At 37.7% G+C, this 20,008-nt stretch overlaps 1 protein-coding gene across 2 annotated transcripts in view; it reads right to left on the bottom strand.

Annotated features, from left to right (window-relative positions):
* Positions 1–20,008, bottom strand: part of MND1 (meiotic nuclear divisions 1) — a 62,743-nt gene that overhangs the window by 37,216 nt on the left and 5,519 nt on the right. For both annotated transcript variants that reach the window (XM_037727963.1, XM_017498781.2), the window contains exons 2-4: positions 19,340–19,405; positions 13,909–13,966; positions 11,032–11,180 (exon numbers count right to left, since the gene is read on the bottom strand). In XM_037727963.1, coding sequence (XP_037583891.1) covers positions 11,032–11,180; positions 13,909–13,966; positions 19,340–19,405 — 273 coding nt within the window. The remainder of the gene's footprint in view (positions 1–11,031; positions 11,181–13,908; positions 13,967–19,339; positions 19,406–20,008) is intronic.

Below are 20,008 nucleotides of genomic sequence, written 5' to 3'. Positions count from 1 at the left end.
AAAAAAAAAAAAAAAAAAAAAAAAAAAAAAAAAAAAAAAAAAAAAAAAAAAAAGGAAGATAAATTGGAAGCCAAAACAGGCCGAAAGCTAGGCCTCTTGTGCCAAACAAGTTGTAAGTGCAAAGGAAAAGTTCTTGAAGGAAATTAAAGGTGCCAATCTAGCAAACACACAAATGATAAGAAAGCAAAACAGCCTATTGCTGAGATAGAGAGTGTGGTCTGGGAAGAGGATCAAGCCAACCACGACATTCCCTTAAGCCAAAGCCTAATCCATAGCCAGACTCCAACTCTCTTCAATTCTCTATAGGCTGAGAGAGGTGAGGAAGCTGCAAAGAAAAAGTTGGAAGCTAGCAGAGGTTGTTCATAAGGTTTAAGGAAAGAGGCCATCTCCATAACATAAGAGTCTAAGACAAGGCAGCAAGTACTATGAAGTGCAAGAAGTTACCCAGAAGATGTAGCCAAGCTAAACTAAACTAAAAAATGTCAGGGTAGACAAAACAGCCTTCTGTTGGAAAAAGATGTCATCTAGAACTTTCACAGCTAGAGAGAAATCCATGTCTGCTTTAAAGATTCAAAGGACAGGGTGACACTCATATTAGAGCCTAATGCAGCTCGTGCCTTTAGTTGAAGCCAATGCTTAATGAAAACCCTAGGGTCCTTAAGAATTATCCTAAATCTACTCTGCCTGTGCCATAGAAATGGAACAACAAAGCTTAGATGACATAAGTATATCTATTTACAGCATAGCTTACTGGATATTTCAAGCCAACTGTTGAGATATGCTGCTCAGTAAAAAAGATTTCTTTTAAAATATTAATGCCCAATGACAACATATCTAGTCACCCAAGAACTCTGATGAAGATATACAAGGAGATTAACTTTGTTTTCATGCCTGATAACACAATATCCATTCTGTAGCCTGTGGATCAAGGAGTAATTTCAACTTTCAAGTTTTATTATTTAAGAAAAAAATTTACTAAGGCTATAGCTGCCATAATGACTCCTTTGATGGATCTGAACAAAGTAAATTGAAAACCTTCTGGGAAGGATTCACCATTCTAGATGTCATTAAGCACATTTGTGGCCGGGCATGGTGGCTCACGCCTGTCATCCCAGCACAGGGAGGCTGAGGTGGGCAGATCACCTGAAGTCAGGAGTTTGAGACCAGCCTGGCCAACATCATGAAATCCCATCTCTACTAAAAATACAAAAGTTAGCTGGGCGTGATGGTGCATGCCTGTAATCCCAGCTACTTGGGAGGCTGAGGTCAGAGAATCACTTGAAGAGGGGAGGCGGAGGTTGCAGTGAGCAGAGATGGCAACACTGCACTCCAGCCTGGATGACAGAACAAGGCTCCATCTTAAAAAAAAAAAAAATTTGTGATTAAGGGAAGGAAGTCAAAACATCAACATTAACAGGAGTTTGTAAGAAGCTGATTCCAGCCCTCATGTATGACTTTGAGGGGTTCAAGATGTGGTGGAAATGGCAAGAGAATAAGAATGAGAAGAAGCAGAGATTAAAGATGTGACTCAATTGCTGCAATCTTATGATAATAGTTAAATGGATGAGAAATTGCTTCTTTTTTTTGACATGGAGTCTGGCTGTGTTACCCAGGCTGGAGGGAAGTGGTACAATCTTGGCTCACTTCCCAGGTTCAAGTGATTCTCCTGTCTCAGCCTCCTGAGTAGCTGGGATTCCAGGCGTATGCTACCAAGTCTGGCTAATTTTTGTATTTTTAGTAAATACAGGGTTTCATGATGTTGGCTAGGCTGGTCTCAAACTCCTGACCTCAAGTGACTGGCCCACCTCAGCCTCCCAAAGTACTGGGCTTACAGGTGTGAGCCACCACACCTGGTCCTAGGAACTGCTTCTTACAGATGAGCAAAGAAAGTGGTTTCATGAGATGGAATCTATTCCTCATGCAGATGCCATGAACATTGTTGAAACGGCAACAAAGGATTTAGAATATTCCAAAAACTTAATTGATAAAGCAGAGGCAGGGTTTGAGAGGACTGACTCCAATTTTCAAAGTTCTGTTGTGGGTAAAATGCTATCAAACAGCAACACATGTTACAGAGAAATCTTCTGTGAAATCAGTCAATCCAGCAAACTTCATGGTTGCCTTATTTTTAAGAAACAACTATAGCCATCCTACCCTTCAGCAACCATCACCCTGATCAGTCAGCAGCCATTAACATCAAGGCAATATCCTCCACCTGCAAAAAGATTACAACTCACAGAAGGCTCAGATGCTCATCAGCATTTTTTAGCAATAAAGTATTTTTAATTAATGTAAATTAGTTTTTAAAAACATGTTATCACACACTGAATAGACTACAGTATAGTGTAAATATAACTTTTAGGTGCACTGAGAAACCAAAATATTTCTGTCCTCACTTTATTGCATTATTCACTTTATTGTGGTGGTATGGAACTGAACCTGCAATTATCTCTGAGGTATGTCTGTATTTACGTTCGTGTATAATCTCCTCTCTTGAGAGTGGACTGAACTTAATGACTTGTTTCTAGGGAATAAAATGTGGCTGAGATGATGGGATGTCACTTCGTATATTAAGATACAAAAAAACTACTGCTTCTGTCTTGGCCTCTCACACATGTGCTTGCTCTGAGGGAAGCCAGCTGCCATATTGTGAGCTGTACTATGGAGAAAACCATGTGGCAAGGAGCTGAGGGAGGCCTCGGGCCAAAAGGTGTCACGGAACTGAGATCCCCGGCCCAAGACACTGCAAGGAACTAAATCCAATAACCACATGATTGGATTTGGAAGCAGATCCTCTCCCAGATGAACCTTCAGATAAGAATATGGCCCTGACCAACAGTTTGACTATACCTCACACAAGACCTTGAGCCAGACGTACCCAACTAAGCCATGCCAAGATTCATCAGTCACAGAAACTGTGAGATAGTAATGTCTGTTTCTTAAAGTCACCCTGTTTTGGAGTACATATTTTTGTGACACAGCAAGGGATAACTAATACCAAATCTAAATCACAAATTTTTTTAAAAGGTTACAAAACAGTAGCATTCATTTAAAATACACATTCAGCCACAAATAACAATACTTAACTAAAACTGAATTAAACAAGGCTAGTACAGTATCTTATAATGCCACCAGAGACCCAAGATCTTTTTTCAAGGCTCTGTCATTCTTTGAGAATGTGATACGAACATGAATGAACAGAACTGTCATCCTTATGTTTTTACCTTGGTAATGCAGTATCACAGAAAAGAAGAGAAAGAAGTTCTGCCTTTTTCAGGAAAATGAAAACTTTCCCAGGAAAGTCAAAGCTAGTCTTCTACTTATATCTCATTTATCAGGCCTGCTTCCCATTGCCACTGTTAGCTGCCATGGAGTCTGGAAAGATGAGTATTTTTTAGTAAGACACACTATTCCCTTAACAAAGTGTTTTGTTAGTAAAGAAGAGGACGACAATGTTTATTAGTTAGGTAACCAGCAGTACATGCCAAAGCAATATATTTTATTTGTGATAAAAAATATTACAGGAGGTTAGAGAAGGGTAAGAATATTGTATGCAATGAGAACTTGAGAAGGTTTCTGAAAGGAGAGATGCTTAGAATTTGGCTAAATAGAGAGGACAGAAAAGGGAATTCTCAAAAAGGTTAAAGCAAGAACAAAAAGCCATGAAAACAGGGAAGTTCAGTAAGGCTCAAAAGTAAGTTACCCTTACTTATAAAGTTTCTAAATTCATAACTAAGGTTTTAAAAATTAGCTGAGTGATGAATATGCATGTTGTTTCCTAGCAGGAAAGAAAAATACAGTGTCATATTTAAGAGAAGAGATATGGGCAAAGAATATTAATAAACATTTCTTTAAGGAAGATAAACAAATGGCCAAGAAGCACATGAAGATGCTCAACATCACCAGTCATCAGAGAAACGGAAGCCAAAACCACGATGAGGTACCACTTCATATCCACTAGGATGGCTAGAATAAAAAATTCAGATAAATTTTGGGAGGATGTAGAGAAATGAGCACCCTTATACACTGTTATTAGAACTACAAAATGGTGCAGTTGCTCTGACAAACAGTCTAGCAGTTCTTCACATAATTAAACAGAGTTACCATATGACCTAGAAGTTCTACTCCTAGGTATATATACCCAAGAGAAATGAAAATATATGTCCACACAAAAACTTGTACATGAGTGTTTAGAGCAGCATTATTCAGAATAGTCAAAAAGTGGAAATAACTCACATGCCCATCAACAGATAAATGGATAAATGAAATGTGGTATATTTGCACAACAATGCATTATTTGGCCATAAAAAGCAGTGAAGTACTGAAACATAATACAACATAGATGAATTTTTAAAATACAATGACAAGGGAAAGAAGTCAGTCATGATTTCACTCATATAGAATGTCCAGAACAGGGAAATCTATAGTGACAGAAAGTAGATTAGTGGTTGCCTAGGTCTGTGTGGGAGGAGTGGGCTGAGAAGATTCAGATAGCTAAAGAGTAGAGGGTTTCTTTTTGAGGTTAATGAAAACGTTCTAAAATAAACTATAATAATGACTGTGCCTATATCAACGAACATATTAAAAACCATTACATCGAACACTTTAAATGGGTGAATTATATAGTATATAAACTATATCGCAGCAAGGTTGTTAAAATAAGAGATAAGGTGAACACTTTTAGAATATCTATCCAGCCACAGCTTAAGACTTCCATTCCACCCAACTCTAGCAGCCAAGAGGAGAGGCAGGAACAGCAAGGAGGGGAGAATGGAAAGATGGGCTGCCTGTTTTGAGAAGTGGTGATTAAGAATGAAGACCCTGGAGTCAAATACCTGAGATCAAATCTCAATTCCACACTTACTGTGAGACCTTGGACAAGCTCTTAATCTCTCTTTGCCTCAGTTTCTTCATCTATAAAATAAATACAATACTAACCTCATAACATTGTGGGGATTAAACGAGATACATTTAGGGCCATGGTTCACTGTCAGGCACAAGTGCTCAATAAATATGTTAATATTCTTACATGTTTTCCCATTCCTGTTTCTAGTTCCTTAAAACAAGCCCACTAGCGTGAGTAATGTCCTGTCACTTGCAACCAATAATACTCTAAACATAGACCTCTCTACTGAATCAGTAGAGAGTCCTGATTCAGTGAGGACTCCCCCATCTGCAGTGAGGTTAATGAAGCAGTTGGTTAAATTATAAAGACTTTTCTCTGAACTACAGATTCATATATTTAACTACTTAATATTTCCACTTCTTTGTCTAACAGTCACTTCAGACTTAACATGGTCAAAGCTGAATTTCTGATTTTCCTTCAGGAACCTGCTCCTCCTGCAGTCTTCCCTATCTTAATTGACAGCATCTCCATTTTATCAGCTCATCAATTACATTTTTTTTTTTTTTAATTCATCCACAACTGCTGTGGTAGGCTAAATAATGTCACCCAAAGATAGGAGGTCCTAATCTTTGGAACCTGTGAATGTCACCTTTGGTGGAAAAGACTTTGCAGATGTGATTAAAGATCTTGAGATGAGATTACTCATTTCAAGGATTACTATGAGAAATCCTAAATGCAATCACATGTATCCTTATTAAAGGGAAATCTGACATACACAGAAGAGGAGAAGGCCATGTGACCAAAGAAGATACTAGAGAGATGCAGCAATGAGTCAAAGAATGCTGGCAGCCAACAGAAATTGAAAGAGGCAAGGAAGATTATCCCAGAGAGCCTCTGGAGGAGCAGCAGCTGTGCCAACACTTTGATTTTGACCTAGTAACACTGCTTTTGTTAGACATGCAATTACAACAGTCTCATAGCTTATTTCTCTGATCCTAGGCTCCATCTCCCTCAACCTGCTCTTCATACTGTCCCCAGAAAGGCATTTATTATCATGTAACTTCTCTTGTAAACATTTTCACTGGCTTTCCATCCCTCTTAGGTAGGTCCGAACTCCTGATCATGCCACAGAGGAACCTATAAGACATGGCCTCTACCTATCTCTTCACCAATCCTTCTCTAGCCTGTTCCTTTTCTCCCACTGTCCTCCCAAGCTGACTGCAAGCTCTCTGAAGGCATGTGTTTCCAAAATCCAGCACATCTTCTGTTACTCAAAAAACATGCAAAACAGTCTATTGAATGATCAATAAAAAATAAAACAAGGCCAGGCTCAGTGGCTCATGCCTGTAATCCCAGCACTTTGGGAGGCTGAAGCAGGCAGATCACCTGAGGTCAGGAGTTCAAGCCTGGCCAATGTGGTCTTGAACTCCTGTCTCTACTAAAACCCTGTCTCTACTAAAAATATAAAAATTAGCCAGGTGTGGTGGTAGGCACCTGTAATCCCAGCTACTTGGGAGGCTGAAGTAGGAAAATTGCTTAAACCCGAGAGGAGGAAGTTGCAGTGAGCCAAGATCGTGCCACTGCATTCCAGCCTGGGCAACAGACTGAGACTCCACCTCAAAAAAAAAAAAAAAAAAAGGGAAGAACTATCCTCAGGTGACAGAAATGAGAGAAAACACAAAGAGCAACAATAGAAAGGTGATGTTCTATTGCCCAAGGAAGTTAGACCTGATACCAGCACTGGTGACTAGGGGCTACGAGTCTAACAGGCACACCAGGAAAGCAGGTGTGAAGGGCCATGAGACAAGGAGAGCTAGAACTGTGTTCCAGCATGTAACTCAAAGTACCAGCAAACTCCATGAAAAATAACAAGGAGCTTACCTTCATCTTGCACTTCATGTGGGGGTGGGTGGGGGAAAGTCACCTACAGGAAAACAAATCTCTCGAACCGTGCTATGCACAAATGTGCATACTAAATTTTATACAGTACTCATGCTGTATAAAATACGAGGTACTGGAACTGTAGGCCAAGAAATTAACATAAAAATTGGTCCATAACTACTAAATACCCAGAGACTCTAAAAAAACAAGCCTGAAACCACTATTTCACAGAGCACCTGTGGCTCCCACAGACTAAACATAACCAATTGAATGTGAGCTCATAAATAAAAAATAAAAACATACAGGTTTAAAAAAACACTATGAATGGTAGTAGCCAGCAGATACACAGATCAAACTAATAGCCCTCCCCAAATTTGACATATTTAAGTAATCTTGAAAATATAAATTAAGCATGTGTATTAGGCTGTTCTCAGATTGCTATAAAGAAATACCTGAGGCTGGGTAATTTATAAAGAAAAGAGGTTTAATTGGCTCATGGTTCTGCAGGCTCTTCAGGAAGCATGGCAGCTTCTGCTTCTGGGGAGACTTCAGGGATCTTTTACTCAGGGTGGAAGGAGAAATGGGAGCAGGTGTTTTACATGGCAGGAGCAGGACTGAGAGAGGTGGGAGGTGCTACACACTTAGCGCCAGATCACCTGAGAACTCACTCACTATCACAAGAATAGCACTGAGGTATGGTGCTAAACCATTCATGAGAAGCTGCCCCCATGATTCAATCACCTGCCATCAGGCCCCACCTCCAACACTGGGGAGTACAATTTGACATGAGATTTGGGAGAAGACACAGATTCGAGCCGTATCAGTATATTTCAAGTTATAAAAGAGGTAAAAGTAATAGAAGCCATAATGAAATAGAACACTGCAGGAAAAACAGAATAAACAGAACTGAAAAGGACCAGATAGAATTTCTAGAGAGAAAATCTAATTATTGAAATAAAAAGACTCAATGAACAGTTAAGTAGCAGATTAGAAATAGTTACAGAAAAAACTGTAAGTGAAAGAGAGCTGAGAAAATTAACTGAAATGAATCACAGACATGGAAAGACATGGAAAAATAAAAGGAAAAATAAAAAGAGTGCTTAAACAACATAGACGATAGAATGAGGATACAAATAGGAATCCCAGAAGGAAAGAACAGCGCTATTAGGGAACAGGAAACAGTTTAATACCACCTTAGAATTTTCTATAATAGAAGACTTTAATCATTACGTGGAAGCAGCTAGCCAGAGTCCTAAAGCAGAGGAAATTAAAACATGTAAACTCGGATTCATGATAAAACAATATCAAAATATAACATTAACTACTGAAGGAAATGTTAAACAGAAGAGAGATTACTAAGGAAAATAAGACAATCAGAATGACAGCAAAACATCTCATTAGCAACATATGCCAAAAGACAAGGAAGTAATATTTTCAAAATGCTGAGGAAAAATAACTAAGAATTCTATATTCAATAAGCAATGGTAAATTAGACATTTTCAAACAATGATTGAGAGTTTATAACTCTTAAACTCTGGATCAACAAATAACTAAAGGATGTCCTTCAGTTTGGATTCCTTCTTGAAATGTTTTAAAATTCATAAAGTGCATAGGGTTATAGGCTAGTCATAGGGACTCACCCACAAGCACTTTGGTGGGTGGATCACTTGAGTTCAGGAGTTCAAGACCAGCCTGGGCAACATGGCAAAACCCTGTCTCTACAAAAAAGTACAAAAATTAGCCGAGTGTGCTGGTGTGCCTATAATCCCAGCTACTCAGGAGGCTGAGGCAGGAGCATCGATTGGGTCTGGGAGATCGAGGCTACAGTAAGCCATGTTTGCACCACTATATTCCAGCCTGAGTGACAAAGCAAAACCCTGTCTCTCTCTTTTTCTCTCTCTCAAGATCCTGTCTCTTTCTCTCTCTCTCTCTATCTCTCTCTCTCTCTCTCTCTCTCACACACACACACACACACACACACACACACACACACACAGAGTACATTATACTAAAATACAGTTACTCTGGACATGCATGTACAAAAAATTGAATTTAGACACACTTTATACCTTTCCCCAAAATTAACTCAAAACTATAAAACTTCTAGAAGATAACATAGGAGAAAATCTACATGTCCTTGTGTTTGGCCATGACTTTGTAGCTACAACACTGAAAGAATGTCCCAGGAAAGAAAAAAATTGATCAGTTGGACTTCATTAAAATTGAAAACTTCCCTGTGAAAGGGGCTGTTAAGATAATGAAAAGACAAAATCCACAGACTCAGAGAAAATCTTTGAAACATACATGTTTGATAAAGACCTGGTGTCCAAAATATACAAAGAACTCTTAAAATTCAATAATGAGAAAACAAAAAACCCAATTAAAAAACGGGCAAAAGATTTAAATACCTCCTTTTACACAGATGACAAATAAGCATAAAAAAAGATGCTCCAGAGCCGGGTGTAGTGGCTCACACCTGTAATCCCAGCACTTTGGGAGGCCAAGGTGGATGAATCACCCGAGGTCAGGCGTTTGAGAGCAGCTCGCCTATCATGGTGAACCCCGCCTCTACTAAAAGTACAAAATTAGCCAGGCGTGGTGACACGCACCTGTAATCCCAGCTACTCAGAGGGCTAGGCAGGAGAATCACTTTGATCCAGGAGGCAGAGGTTGCAGTGAGCCAAGATAGCGCCATTGCACTCTAGCCTGGGCAAAAAGAGTGAAACTCTATCTCAAAAAAAAAAAAAAAAAAAAAAAAAAAAAAAAGAAAAAAAAAAAAAAAAAAAAAAAAAAGAAAAGAAAGAAAAAAAGAAAAAAAAAAAAAAAAAAAAAAAAAAAAAGATGTCCCAAATCGTATGTCATTAGAGAATGGCAATTTAAAACAACAATGAGATACCACTATGCATCTATTAGAATGGCTAAAATACAAAACACTAACAACACCAAATCCTGGCAATGATGTGAACCAATAGTAACTCTTACCCATTGTAGTTGGGAAAGTAAAAACAGATACTTCGGCAGTTTCCTAGAAAGTAAACATATACTTACCATACAATCCAGCAATCATATTCATTGGTATTTACCTAAATGTGCTGAAAGCTTATATATATACAAAACCTATATTCAAATGTTTATGGCAGCTTTATTTGTAACTGCCCAAACTTGGATGCAACCCATATGTTCCTCAATGCCTCAATGGATAAACAAACTGTGTTATATTCATACAATGAAATATTATTCAGCAATAAAAAGAAATGAGCTATCAAGCCACCAACAGACATGGAGAAACCTCAAATACATATTGTTAAGTGAAAGAAGCCAATCTGAAAAGGTTACATACTGTATGATTGCAATTATATGGAAAAGGTAAAATTACAGAGACAGTAAAAAGACCAGTGGTTGCTAGGGTTTCAGGAGAAGGCAGGGAGGAATAGGTGGGGAAGAGCAGATTTTTAGGGCAGTGAAACTATTCTGTACAATACTGTAACTGTGGCTACTCATCATCATGCATTTGTCAAAACTCACATAATGTATAACACCAAGACTGAACCCTAATGTAAGCTATGGAATTTAGTTAACACTAAATCAAAACTGGCTCAATTGTAACAAGCATATTACACTAGTATAGGATGTCAATAATAGGGAAAATTGTGTGCATGGTGAGGGAAAAAGGGCACATGTTTGGGAACTCTCCATACTTTTCCATCAAATTTTTTTCTGTATATCTAAAACTGTTCCCAAAAAACCATCTATTGAAAAAGAGAAAATTAAAAAACAATAAAAGGCTGGGTGCAATGGCTCACACCTGTAATCCCAGCACTTTGGGGGGTCAAGGCAGGTGTATCACTTGAGGTCAGGAGTTGAAGACCAGCCTGACTAACATGGTGAAACCCCATCTCTACTAAAAAAAATACAAAATTAGCCAGGCATGGTGGCACATGCCTGTAATTCCAGCTACTTGGAAGGCTGAGGCAGGAGAACTGCTTGAACCCAGGAAGCGGAAGTTACAGTAAGCCGAGATCGTGCCATTGCACTCCAGCCTTGTCAACAAGAGCAAAACTCTGTCTCAAAAACAAAACAATAGAAATAGCAACAAAAACAGTACCTTGACATACGGGAAGATGAAAATTAAAACGTTCTAAAGCCTTATATTGTTTGGGAGAAAGAGGTGTTGATTATCTTTAAACTTTCAGTCAAATAATGCATGCTAAAAATTTAAAAGAAACTGCTAAATGGAAAGAGGATGAAGTAAAACAACTCTCTGTAATAAAGCAAATCTATTATTTTTAACTATGGCAGCTTACCTGAGATTCCAGAGCCTCCAACTTACGTTTCCTTGCATGAAGAGCTTTACTTGGAAAAGCCCAATAATAATTAGAAGTTCCGATCCTCTCACAGTCAACCATACTATCATCAACTAAGCTTTGAAGGACTTCTTTTACTGACATAGAAGCTAAGAGATAATTTTTAAAGACTCTATGTTAAAAAACACCATAAATAAAATTTAAAGGACAAATTTTAAAACTGGGGAAACACTTGCAAAAAATATGACAAATCAAGAGTTAAAAAGTTCATAAATAAGAAACTCTTAAAAATAACAACATGGCACAACAATGAAATTGCCTAAGGAAACAATTCTTAGAATGTATCCCCATCCTTAGGCAAAGCATGACTGTATACAGGAGCTTAGGGGAAAATAGGTAGTATACAGGATTAAGAATAGGACCTGGGTTCTAATCCTAACTCTTAGCTTTAACACTGGATGATTCTAAAGCAAACTGTTCTTTATGCCTAATTTTTTTTTTTTTTTGTTTGTTTTTTTTTTTGAGACGGAGTTTCACTCATGCTACCCAGGCTGGAGTGCAATGGCACGATCTCGGCTCACCGCAACCTCTGCCTCCTGGGTTCAGGCAATTCTCCTGCCTCAGCCTCCTGTGTAGCTGGGATTACAGGCACACGCCACCATGCCCAGCTAATGTTTTGTATTTTTAGTAGAGACGGGGTTTCACCATATTGACCAGGATGGTCTTGATCTCTTGACCTTGTGATCCACCCGCCTCGGCCTCCCAAAGTGCTGGGATTACAGGCTTGAGCCACCGCGCCCGGCCTCTTTATTCCTAATTTTTAAAATCTATTGGATATCATTTCCATACCTACTTTGGTGTATATTGATAATATCAATAAAAGTCTTTGAAAAAGTAAAACAAAAGTACAGAAATGCAAGTTTTTCTCCCCCAGTAGATTATGTAGTAATAGAAGATCTAGCATTAGTGCTCAGCAAATAATTTTAATAGTGTTAACACTTATAGTCTGTTGCTATATGGTATTTTTCCTTTTCTAAATAATGTTTTTTTTTTAAGATGTCGGGTAATTTGGCTATCATCTTATATGGCAGAAAAAAATTGTCAATAACTGGGAGGAAAATAGGTAAGAAGAAAAGGAATTTAGTTAGTATAAATTTTTTAAATATGTGTTTCCAGCTTATAGACTGTATTGAATTTTGTTTTTTGTTTTTGATCCTTCAAGATACAGTTGAGATTCCGTTACCTACAATCTGTGTGGGGACCTTAGGACACTGGTGTAATTAATACTGTATAGTTGACCCTTGCACAATACAGGTTTGAATTACACGGGTCCAGTTACACATGGATTTTCTGCCACCTGAGATAGCAATACCACTTCCTCCTTCTCTTCCTCCTTAGCCTACTCAATGTAACATGACAAGGATGAAGTACCTTTATGATGATCCACTGCCACTTAATGAATAGCAAACATACGATATGACTTCCTGTCAACAGCAGGCTATCAGTAATTAAGTTGTGGGGTAGTCAAAAGTTACATGCAGATTTTCAATTGTGTGAGGGATTGGTATCCCAATATTCCAACAATGCGGTGTTGTTCAAGGGTCAACTGTGTATTTAAACTTAAGAAATTTGCACATCTTTAAGAAGTAGCACAACCAATTGTTCACTGATGACTGTAAAGACAGAATAATTGTGTCGTGTACATGAAAGTGTGAGGGACTCTTAGAGGTCATCTAGTTTCATTTATATGTACACTCATAATAAAAGAGGTTTTTTTTCATTTTGAAACAACACAGCAAAAGACACAGACATCAATGTGCATCTATAAAATATGCATTGTGGTTGGGCATGGTGGCTCACACCTGTAATCCCAGCACTTTGGGAGGCCAAGGCAGGTGGATCACTTGAGGTCAGGAGTTTGAGACCAGCCTGGCCAACATGGCAAAACCCCATCTCTACCAAAAATACAAAAATTAGCTGGGCATGGTGCCGGGTGCTTGCAATCCTAGCTACTCGTGAGGCTGAGGCAGGAGAACTGCTTGAACCTGGGAGGCGGAGGTTGCAGTGAGCCAAGATCACACCACTGCACTCCAGCCTGGGTAACAGAGGAGACTCCATCTCAAAAAAATAAATAAAAATAAAATAAAATAAAATATGCATGGCCAATATATGAGAAAAATGTTCAACTCCACTAATAACTGAAGAAATGCAAAATAAAGCAATTAGATTTGACTGCCAAATTAAAAACACTAAAAAATACAATAAAGAATGCAAGGAAATGGGTACTCTCAGTATGGGTGGAGAAATGTGGCAATATATCTCTAAAACTTTAGATTTATACATATCTTTTATGGAGAAATTCCACCTTATAAATATAGCCAAACAAAATAATAGATATACAGAAGGATGCCTGTCAATGCATTGTTTTCAATAAAAAAACAAAAACAAAAACTGGAAACCAGTCCAATTACTGGATTTTTATTCTAAAGACAGGATTTTGCTATGTTGCCTACCTGGGCTGAAGTGATCTCTTGCCTCAGCCTCCAGAGTGGCTGGGACTACAGGCATGTGTACTACCACACCCAGCTTATCAACTGGATTTTTAAAAGTATTTTTTTGCAATGAGATATTATATAGTCATTTATGTTATAAAAGGATATTTAATGACAGAGATATACATTCAAAATGTATTATACAGGATGTATTATACAAAAAAATAAAGGACAACATGACAGTGGTTATCTTTGGATGGTAGGTAACTGGTGATGATTTATCTCTAGAAATCTAGGTTTTCCATAAAATGAAATGAATGAAAGACTGTTGCAGAAAAGATGACGGATATTTCCCAAAACATCCCAGTATAACTTAGGTACTTACTAATGCCTTTCTCTTTGGGAGCAATCTTCTCCAAGTCTTTTAATTGAAATACATCTTTCTGTTTAAAAGGGTTATAAAAAATGAAAAAGCCTGTGTTATTTTCTACTATATTTTCTTTTTAAAAATTTTGTATTATGGGTACATAATAGTTGTATACATTTACAGGGTATGTGTGATATCGTGATATAGGTATACAATGTGTTTTGATCAAATCGGGGTAATTAGGGTATACATCCCTTCAAACACTTATCATTTCTTTGTGTTAGAAACGTTCCAATTCCACTCTTAATATTTTAAAATATACAACATATTATTGTTAACTATAGTCACCTACTGTGTTCTACTATATATTTACATATATACCATAATTTTATGTTCATAAAAAATTATATTTAAAAAATTGGCCTGGAAATGAACAGTATAATAGAACTAAGCATTTTAGAGGTTATAAGAAACTCTTCAATTATCTCATTCAATACCCTCACTAGAACTTGAAGAGATTTTTGTATACACACACAATTTTTTTTTCTTTTTGAGACAGGATTTCACTCTATCGTCCAGATGGGAGTGCAGTGACATGATCATGGCTCAGCCTTGACATCCAGGGCTCAACAATACTCTTTCCTGAGTAGCTGGGACTATAGACATACACCACCATGCCTGGCTAATTTAAAAAAATTTTTTTAAAGACAGGGTCTCACCATTTTGCCCAGGCTGGTCTTGAACTTTTGGGCTTAAACAATCCTCCCATCTCAGCCTCCCAAAGTGCTAGGATTACAGAGAGCAGCCACCGTGCTTAGCCAGTAGCATATGATTCTTTACAGTTCTTGGAGATCAGAACATGAAGAATGTCTTCCCACTTAAGTACAGAAACTAGTTACAGTCCAGGAACAGTGGTCTTACATTTGTAATCCCAGCACTTTGGGAGAAATGCTTGAGCCCAAGAGCCGGAGACCGGCCTGGGTAACATAGTGAGACCACTCCCCCACCGCATCTCTACAAAATAAAAAAATTAGCTGGGTGTGGTGGTGCATGCCTGTAGTCCTAGATACGTGGGAGGCTGGGGAGGGTGAAAAGCTTGAGGCTGTGAGGTCGAGGCTGCAGTAAGCTATGATTGATTGTACCACTATACTCCAGCCTGGGCAGACCATCTAAAAAAACAAAACAAAACAAAAACAACAACAAAAAAACACCAACCTAGTTATACCAGATCACTTGGTAATAGGAACTAATTACTTTCTCTGACACTTCGATTTTAAGAAAACACTGACAGTACTTTGCTTAACACGTATCACACTGTACAGATTTAGCAATTCCAACTAAAAGCAAAACATGTATCTGTCAATATTTACTTTTAAGGTTTTGTGGAAGAGCTATACCTAAATAGGAAAATTATACAATTCATGGCTGCCTATCAATCATTCACATATACATGTTGCATGTCCACCATATGCAAAGCAAAACATTAAGGGAAAATAAGCATGTAGAATATTTAAATCTTATGGCCAGGAAAAAAAAAAAAAAACTTGGCTGGGTGCGGTAGTTTACTCCTGTAATTCCAGCACTTTGGGAGGCTGACGCAGGCAGATCACGAGGTCAGGAGTTTGAGATCGGCCTGACCAACATGGTGAAACCCCATTTCTACTAAAAATATAAAATTTAGCTGGGCGTGGTGGCACATGCCTGTAATCCCAGCTACTCAGGAGGCTGAGGCAGGAGAATCACTTGAACCCGGGAGGCAGAGTTTGTAGTGAGCTGAGATGGCACCACTGCACTCCAGCCTGTGTGACAGAGCCAAGCTCCATCTCAACAACAACGATAACGACAAAACCCCAGAAATATTTTAATTATTGTTATGAAAAATTTGGGATACAGTTCTTCCAAAATAAAGTTGAAAAGGCAATTGCAATTGGATAGAAATTATACTTCATAAAAATTTAAAACTTCTGCTCATCCAAGGGCACTGTTAAGAAAATGAAATGGCAAATATTAACTAGATTAAAATCATCACAAAACATATACCTGAAAAAGGCCTGGTACCCAGGATATAGACATATAAAGAACTTTTTTGAAGTACATTAAAAAAAGAAAAGAGCTGATAGATAAGTGGATAGATGAATATATATATATATAATAAAGCCAGTAGAATAAAATATGAATGGTAGAATCTAGGTGGCAGGGATATTGGTATTCACGGAAAAACTCATCTTTGCTGTATGTTTGAAAATTTTCATAATAAAATGTTGAAAAACATCTCGCTACGCCTAAGAGTTAGTAAAATTTAGGAAAATATTAAGTCATTGGACTTAGAGTATCAGATCAATTTTTGCTTATCCAAAAATAAATTTTTTAAAGATAATACTTTAGAATCTCAGGGAACCTGTAATTAATTACTGATTTTAAGTCTCTAATGCATTAGAGAAATCAGTTAATCAAACCTCTTTGCAAATATTTGAAATTCCCTAGAAAAAGAACATGAACCACTGAGATATCTGCCTAAACACAGTCATCAAGGAAGAACCCCAGGTGTACTGGCTGCCCCAATGGAGCTGCTGTGTAAATAAATAGGCTTAGAAAGAACTAGCCTCAGAACTCAAGTGTGGTCACTGAAGTGGACAGAGCAAATGATCTCAGGTAAATCTTAGTTCTTAGACTCCCCGGCATTAAGCAGAGATAATGAAGGAGAGATTAAGACAATGTAAAAAGAACTATGTGTAAGATACCACGGAATACATATAATCCTAGATAATACTGTTCTGTTTTTCTTAAAGACAGGTTCTTAGTCTGTCACCCACGTTAGCATGCCTGGGTGACAAAGTGTGGTCATGGCTCACTACAACCTCAATCTCTTGGGCTCAACAGATCCTCCTGCTTTGGTCTCCCCAAATGTTGGAATTACAGGTGTGAGCCATGGTACCTGGCCCCCTAGATAACATTTAATAAAGCACTTACGACCTAGACATGGTTATGTTTTAACATTTTATTCATATTATCTTATTTAACCCCCATACCAACATTGTGAGCTGGGTACTATTATTATCATCTTCTTTAAGAGAAGAAGAAACTGAGACATAGAGAGGTCAAGAAACTTGCTTAAAGATCACAAAGCTATCGAGTACAACAGGCTCCAGATGCACATTTTCAATTATGGAGCTATATACTGTTCTCATGTTTTTCCTAAGTGCAATGAGCAAAGAATTCCTGTTATTACATTAGCAGCTCCACACACACACACACACACACTCTCTCTCTCTCTCACACATACACGCATACATCTATCTACCCATACATGATCACATCTATGTCTCTTTTTCTCCATTTACATATTTATAGTAAATTATCTGAAATAAACATGGCCATTCCAGAGATTTGTATGCCAATGGAAAGCTACTCATTTAAGTCTTTGCTGAAGTAATTTTTTAAAAAGCTCAACACATTCATTGGTGGCTATTTTGTGCCTCAAATAGTCTCTGAACGTTCTTATCCTCTCCATGGGTTGTCACTATTACCAATAACTATGTTTTTAAAAGGTTTCCAAAACCTCGCAGATGGCCCACTTATGATTAGAGACAATATAGTATGTGGTGCTTCATTAGTTGATTTTCTAATTTGATCAAAAAGGTAATATTTGCTCACTGTAGGTAACTGAGAAAAGAATGTAAAACAAAATCCACCTGTATCTTATCATTGTTAATATTTGTCATCATGCATTTTTTATATTGTACATTTTCTACTTAACACATGCATTTTCCCATGACATTAGTCTTAAAAAGGGGGCTACTACTGACAACTAAAGAAAGTCAAATTCTGTAACAAATCCTTGAGTAGCCGTATTTGATTCTGTTTGAATTTTTACTTGCCAATTGCAACAATGAAATTAGAATTCAGATTCCAGAATCTGAATTCTAGAATCCATGCTGTTCACTCTGCACCATTACTGTTGATTTGCTTTGACACGTTGAAGCAAATCTAGTATTTATCAACTTTTGACATCAGTCTGGATCCTGGATATACCATATCCCATTCATGAGGGAACAAATGAAATGGCCTCCATTACTTTTCCCAAATCTCTTACACTTTTCAAGTCCATCAAAAAACTGATAGACTAAATAAATGGGCAACAACTGAGTAGGCTACAATGAAAAAAAGAAATAGGAATTATGAACTGAATCAATCAGTACAATTAATTCCCAAGTTTAGGGAAAAACTCACTGATTACTGAACTTCCTTAAACTGCTGATCCTCAGAGTCTCTCATGTCTTGATGTTACTGAGGACAAGGTTTAAAATTTTTCAGTCAGAAACAGCCAATTTTTATATTTGCGATAATTAACAATATTGTAAATGAAAAAATAATTTCCCCAACCACTCTCCTCAGCATTCTACTGTCTTGCAGGAATTAAACCTCCTTTTCTTGCTGGGACCATAGGAAAAATATTTCAACTCAGCAGAAGAATTGCCATAATTTTCACATACAGACTTCACCAATTTATGTTCCTAACTACGTGTATATCATCATCATATGATACCCTGCTCTGAACTGCCAATGACTTTTAAGAACAGTAAGATTATACTCAGTGGGCAAATCCGCAGTGTATTTTGCTTGTTTTACTAAGAATATGCCTTAAAGTGAAACGGATTTTATCAATTTAATATTCAATTTTACCACTTTTCCCCATCTTGTTCACATCTGATGATGATGAAAATAGCCAGCAGACTGGGGCCATCTCGGCTTTGCAGGTCCTGCCAAGCCATATGAAGTTAGTGTTTTTTTAGGTCAAAGATTTATGTGGTCTTTAACCTGAAGACAAAGAAAAGCCTTCCAGCAACATGGTAAAGTCATGAGAGATGAGGCTCTAGAGCCAGGTACCTGGGTTTAAACTCTGGCTCTGTCACTTAGGAGTTGACATTTTAAACATATTTCCTGTTGGTGGCAGGCACAAATATCTGGAATAAATTAAGGAGGACCGTGTACCATCAACTATGTGTTATACTACAGACAGACTTAAAATGCAAAGACTAGTATTTTTTAATCCCTCTGAAATCAAATGATCCTCCCTGGTTTGAATCCTGGATCTGTGGCTTCTATTGTTTGAGATACAAGACTGATTGGCACCTAGGCAGCACTCAGGAGATGTGGGCTTTCATCATTATTATTTTCAGGCAGAGAGGGGAGACAATCAAATATACGCATCAGAAGATTCTGGTGCCAGTATGCAGGACTGCTTGGGTGAAAGAGACTCTACCAACAGTGGGATATGGTTTTTTGTACTCCATAACTCACAGGAACCACAAATGTTCACAGAATCTTGCCCTTTCTTCAAGAAATTGATCAGTACTGACGTATAACAAAGGGACAGTTAACACTGAATGACATATGTTTAAGGTGATAATTACACAAAATTATAAAAGCATTAAAGAAAATGACTTACTGTTTCAAAAAATATTTCCATCATGCGAGTTCTCTTTTCTTCTGCGCTCAATCCTTTTTTCTTTGACTAAAGCACAAAAATAAAAAGTAAACAATGCTTTTAAACATATTTGTAAAACAACTAGATTTACAACATTATTTGAAATTTTATGCATGGTCTTACCTGATACCAACAGGTTTGATACTCTCAAAGCCAGACCTAAAGACTCATTTTAATTAGTATCTGCCAACCACTGTGGTAGGTGCTGCCAAGATAATAACTGTAAATTGAGATAGAGCCTGGCATTTTGTAGAAATTCAGTATTTATAAAGTGAACCAATGATAAGCCACTTTATTGACCTTCAAAAGGCTTACAATCTCTCAGAGAAAATATATAGATGCACAAATTGTTACATAAAGACCCAGAACAGAATGAATTTGATCATGAAGAGGGAGAAGGGTTACCTGAGAAGGCCAGAGATTAAAAGGATTTTGGCAAATTGGGAAATGGCAAGAAGCACATCTTGGGGAGACCACACACAGGCACAATGTTAGGGAGAACATGAAATTCTCCAGAAGAAGCCGTGGGAGATAGTTATTGTACGGAGTATGTAGGGGGAGTAGCAGATGGGATGAGAAAGGTCTGGGGTCAGGTTATGGAAAGCTGACTGTCCAGCTGAGAGTGGAATT

This window comes from Cebus imitator, unplaced genomic scaffold, assembly GCF_001604975.1.
Source record: "Cebus imitator isolate Cc_AM_T3 unplaced genomic scaffold, Cebus_imitator-1.0 Scaffold251, whole genome shotgun sequence".
NCBI classification, from domain to species: domain Eukaryota; kingdom Metazoa; phylum Chordata; class Mammalia; order Primates; family Cebidae; genus Cebus; species Cebus imitator.
The sequence above is the reverse complement of the archived record's forward strand: the minus strand, read 5'-3'. Positions and strand labels throughout refer to the sequence as shown.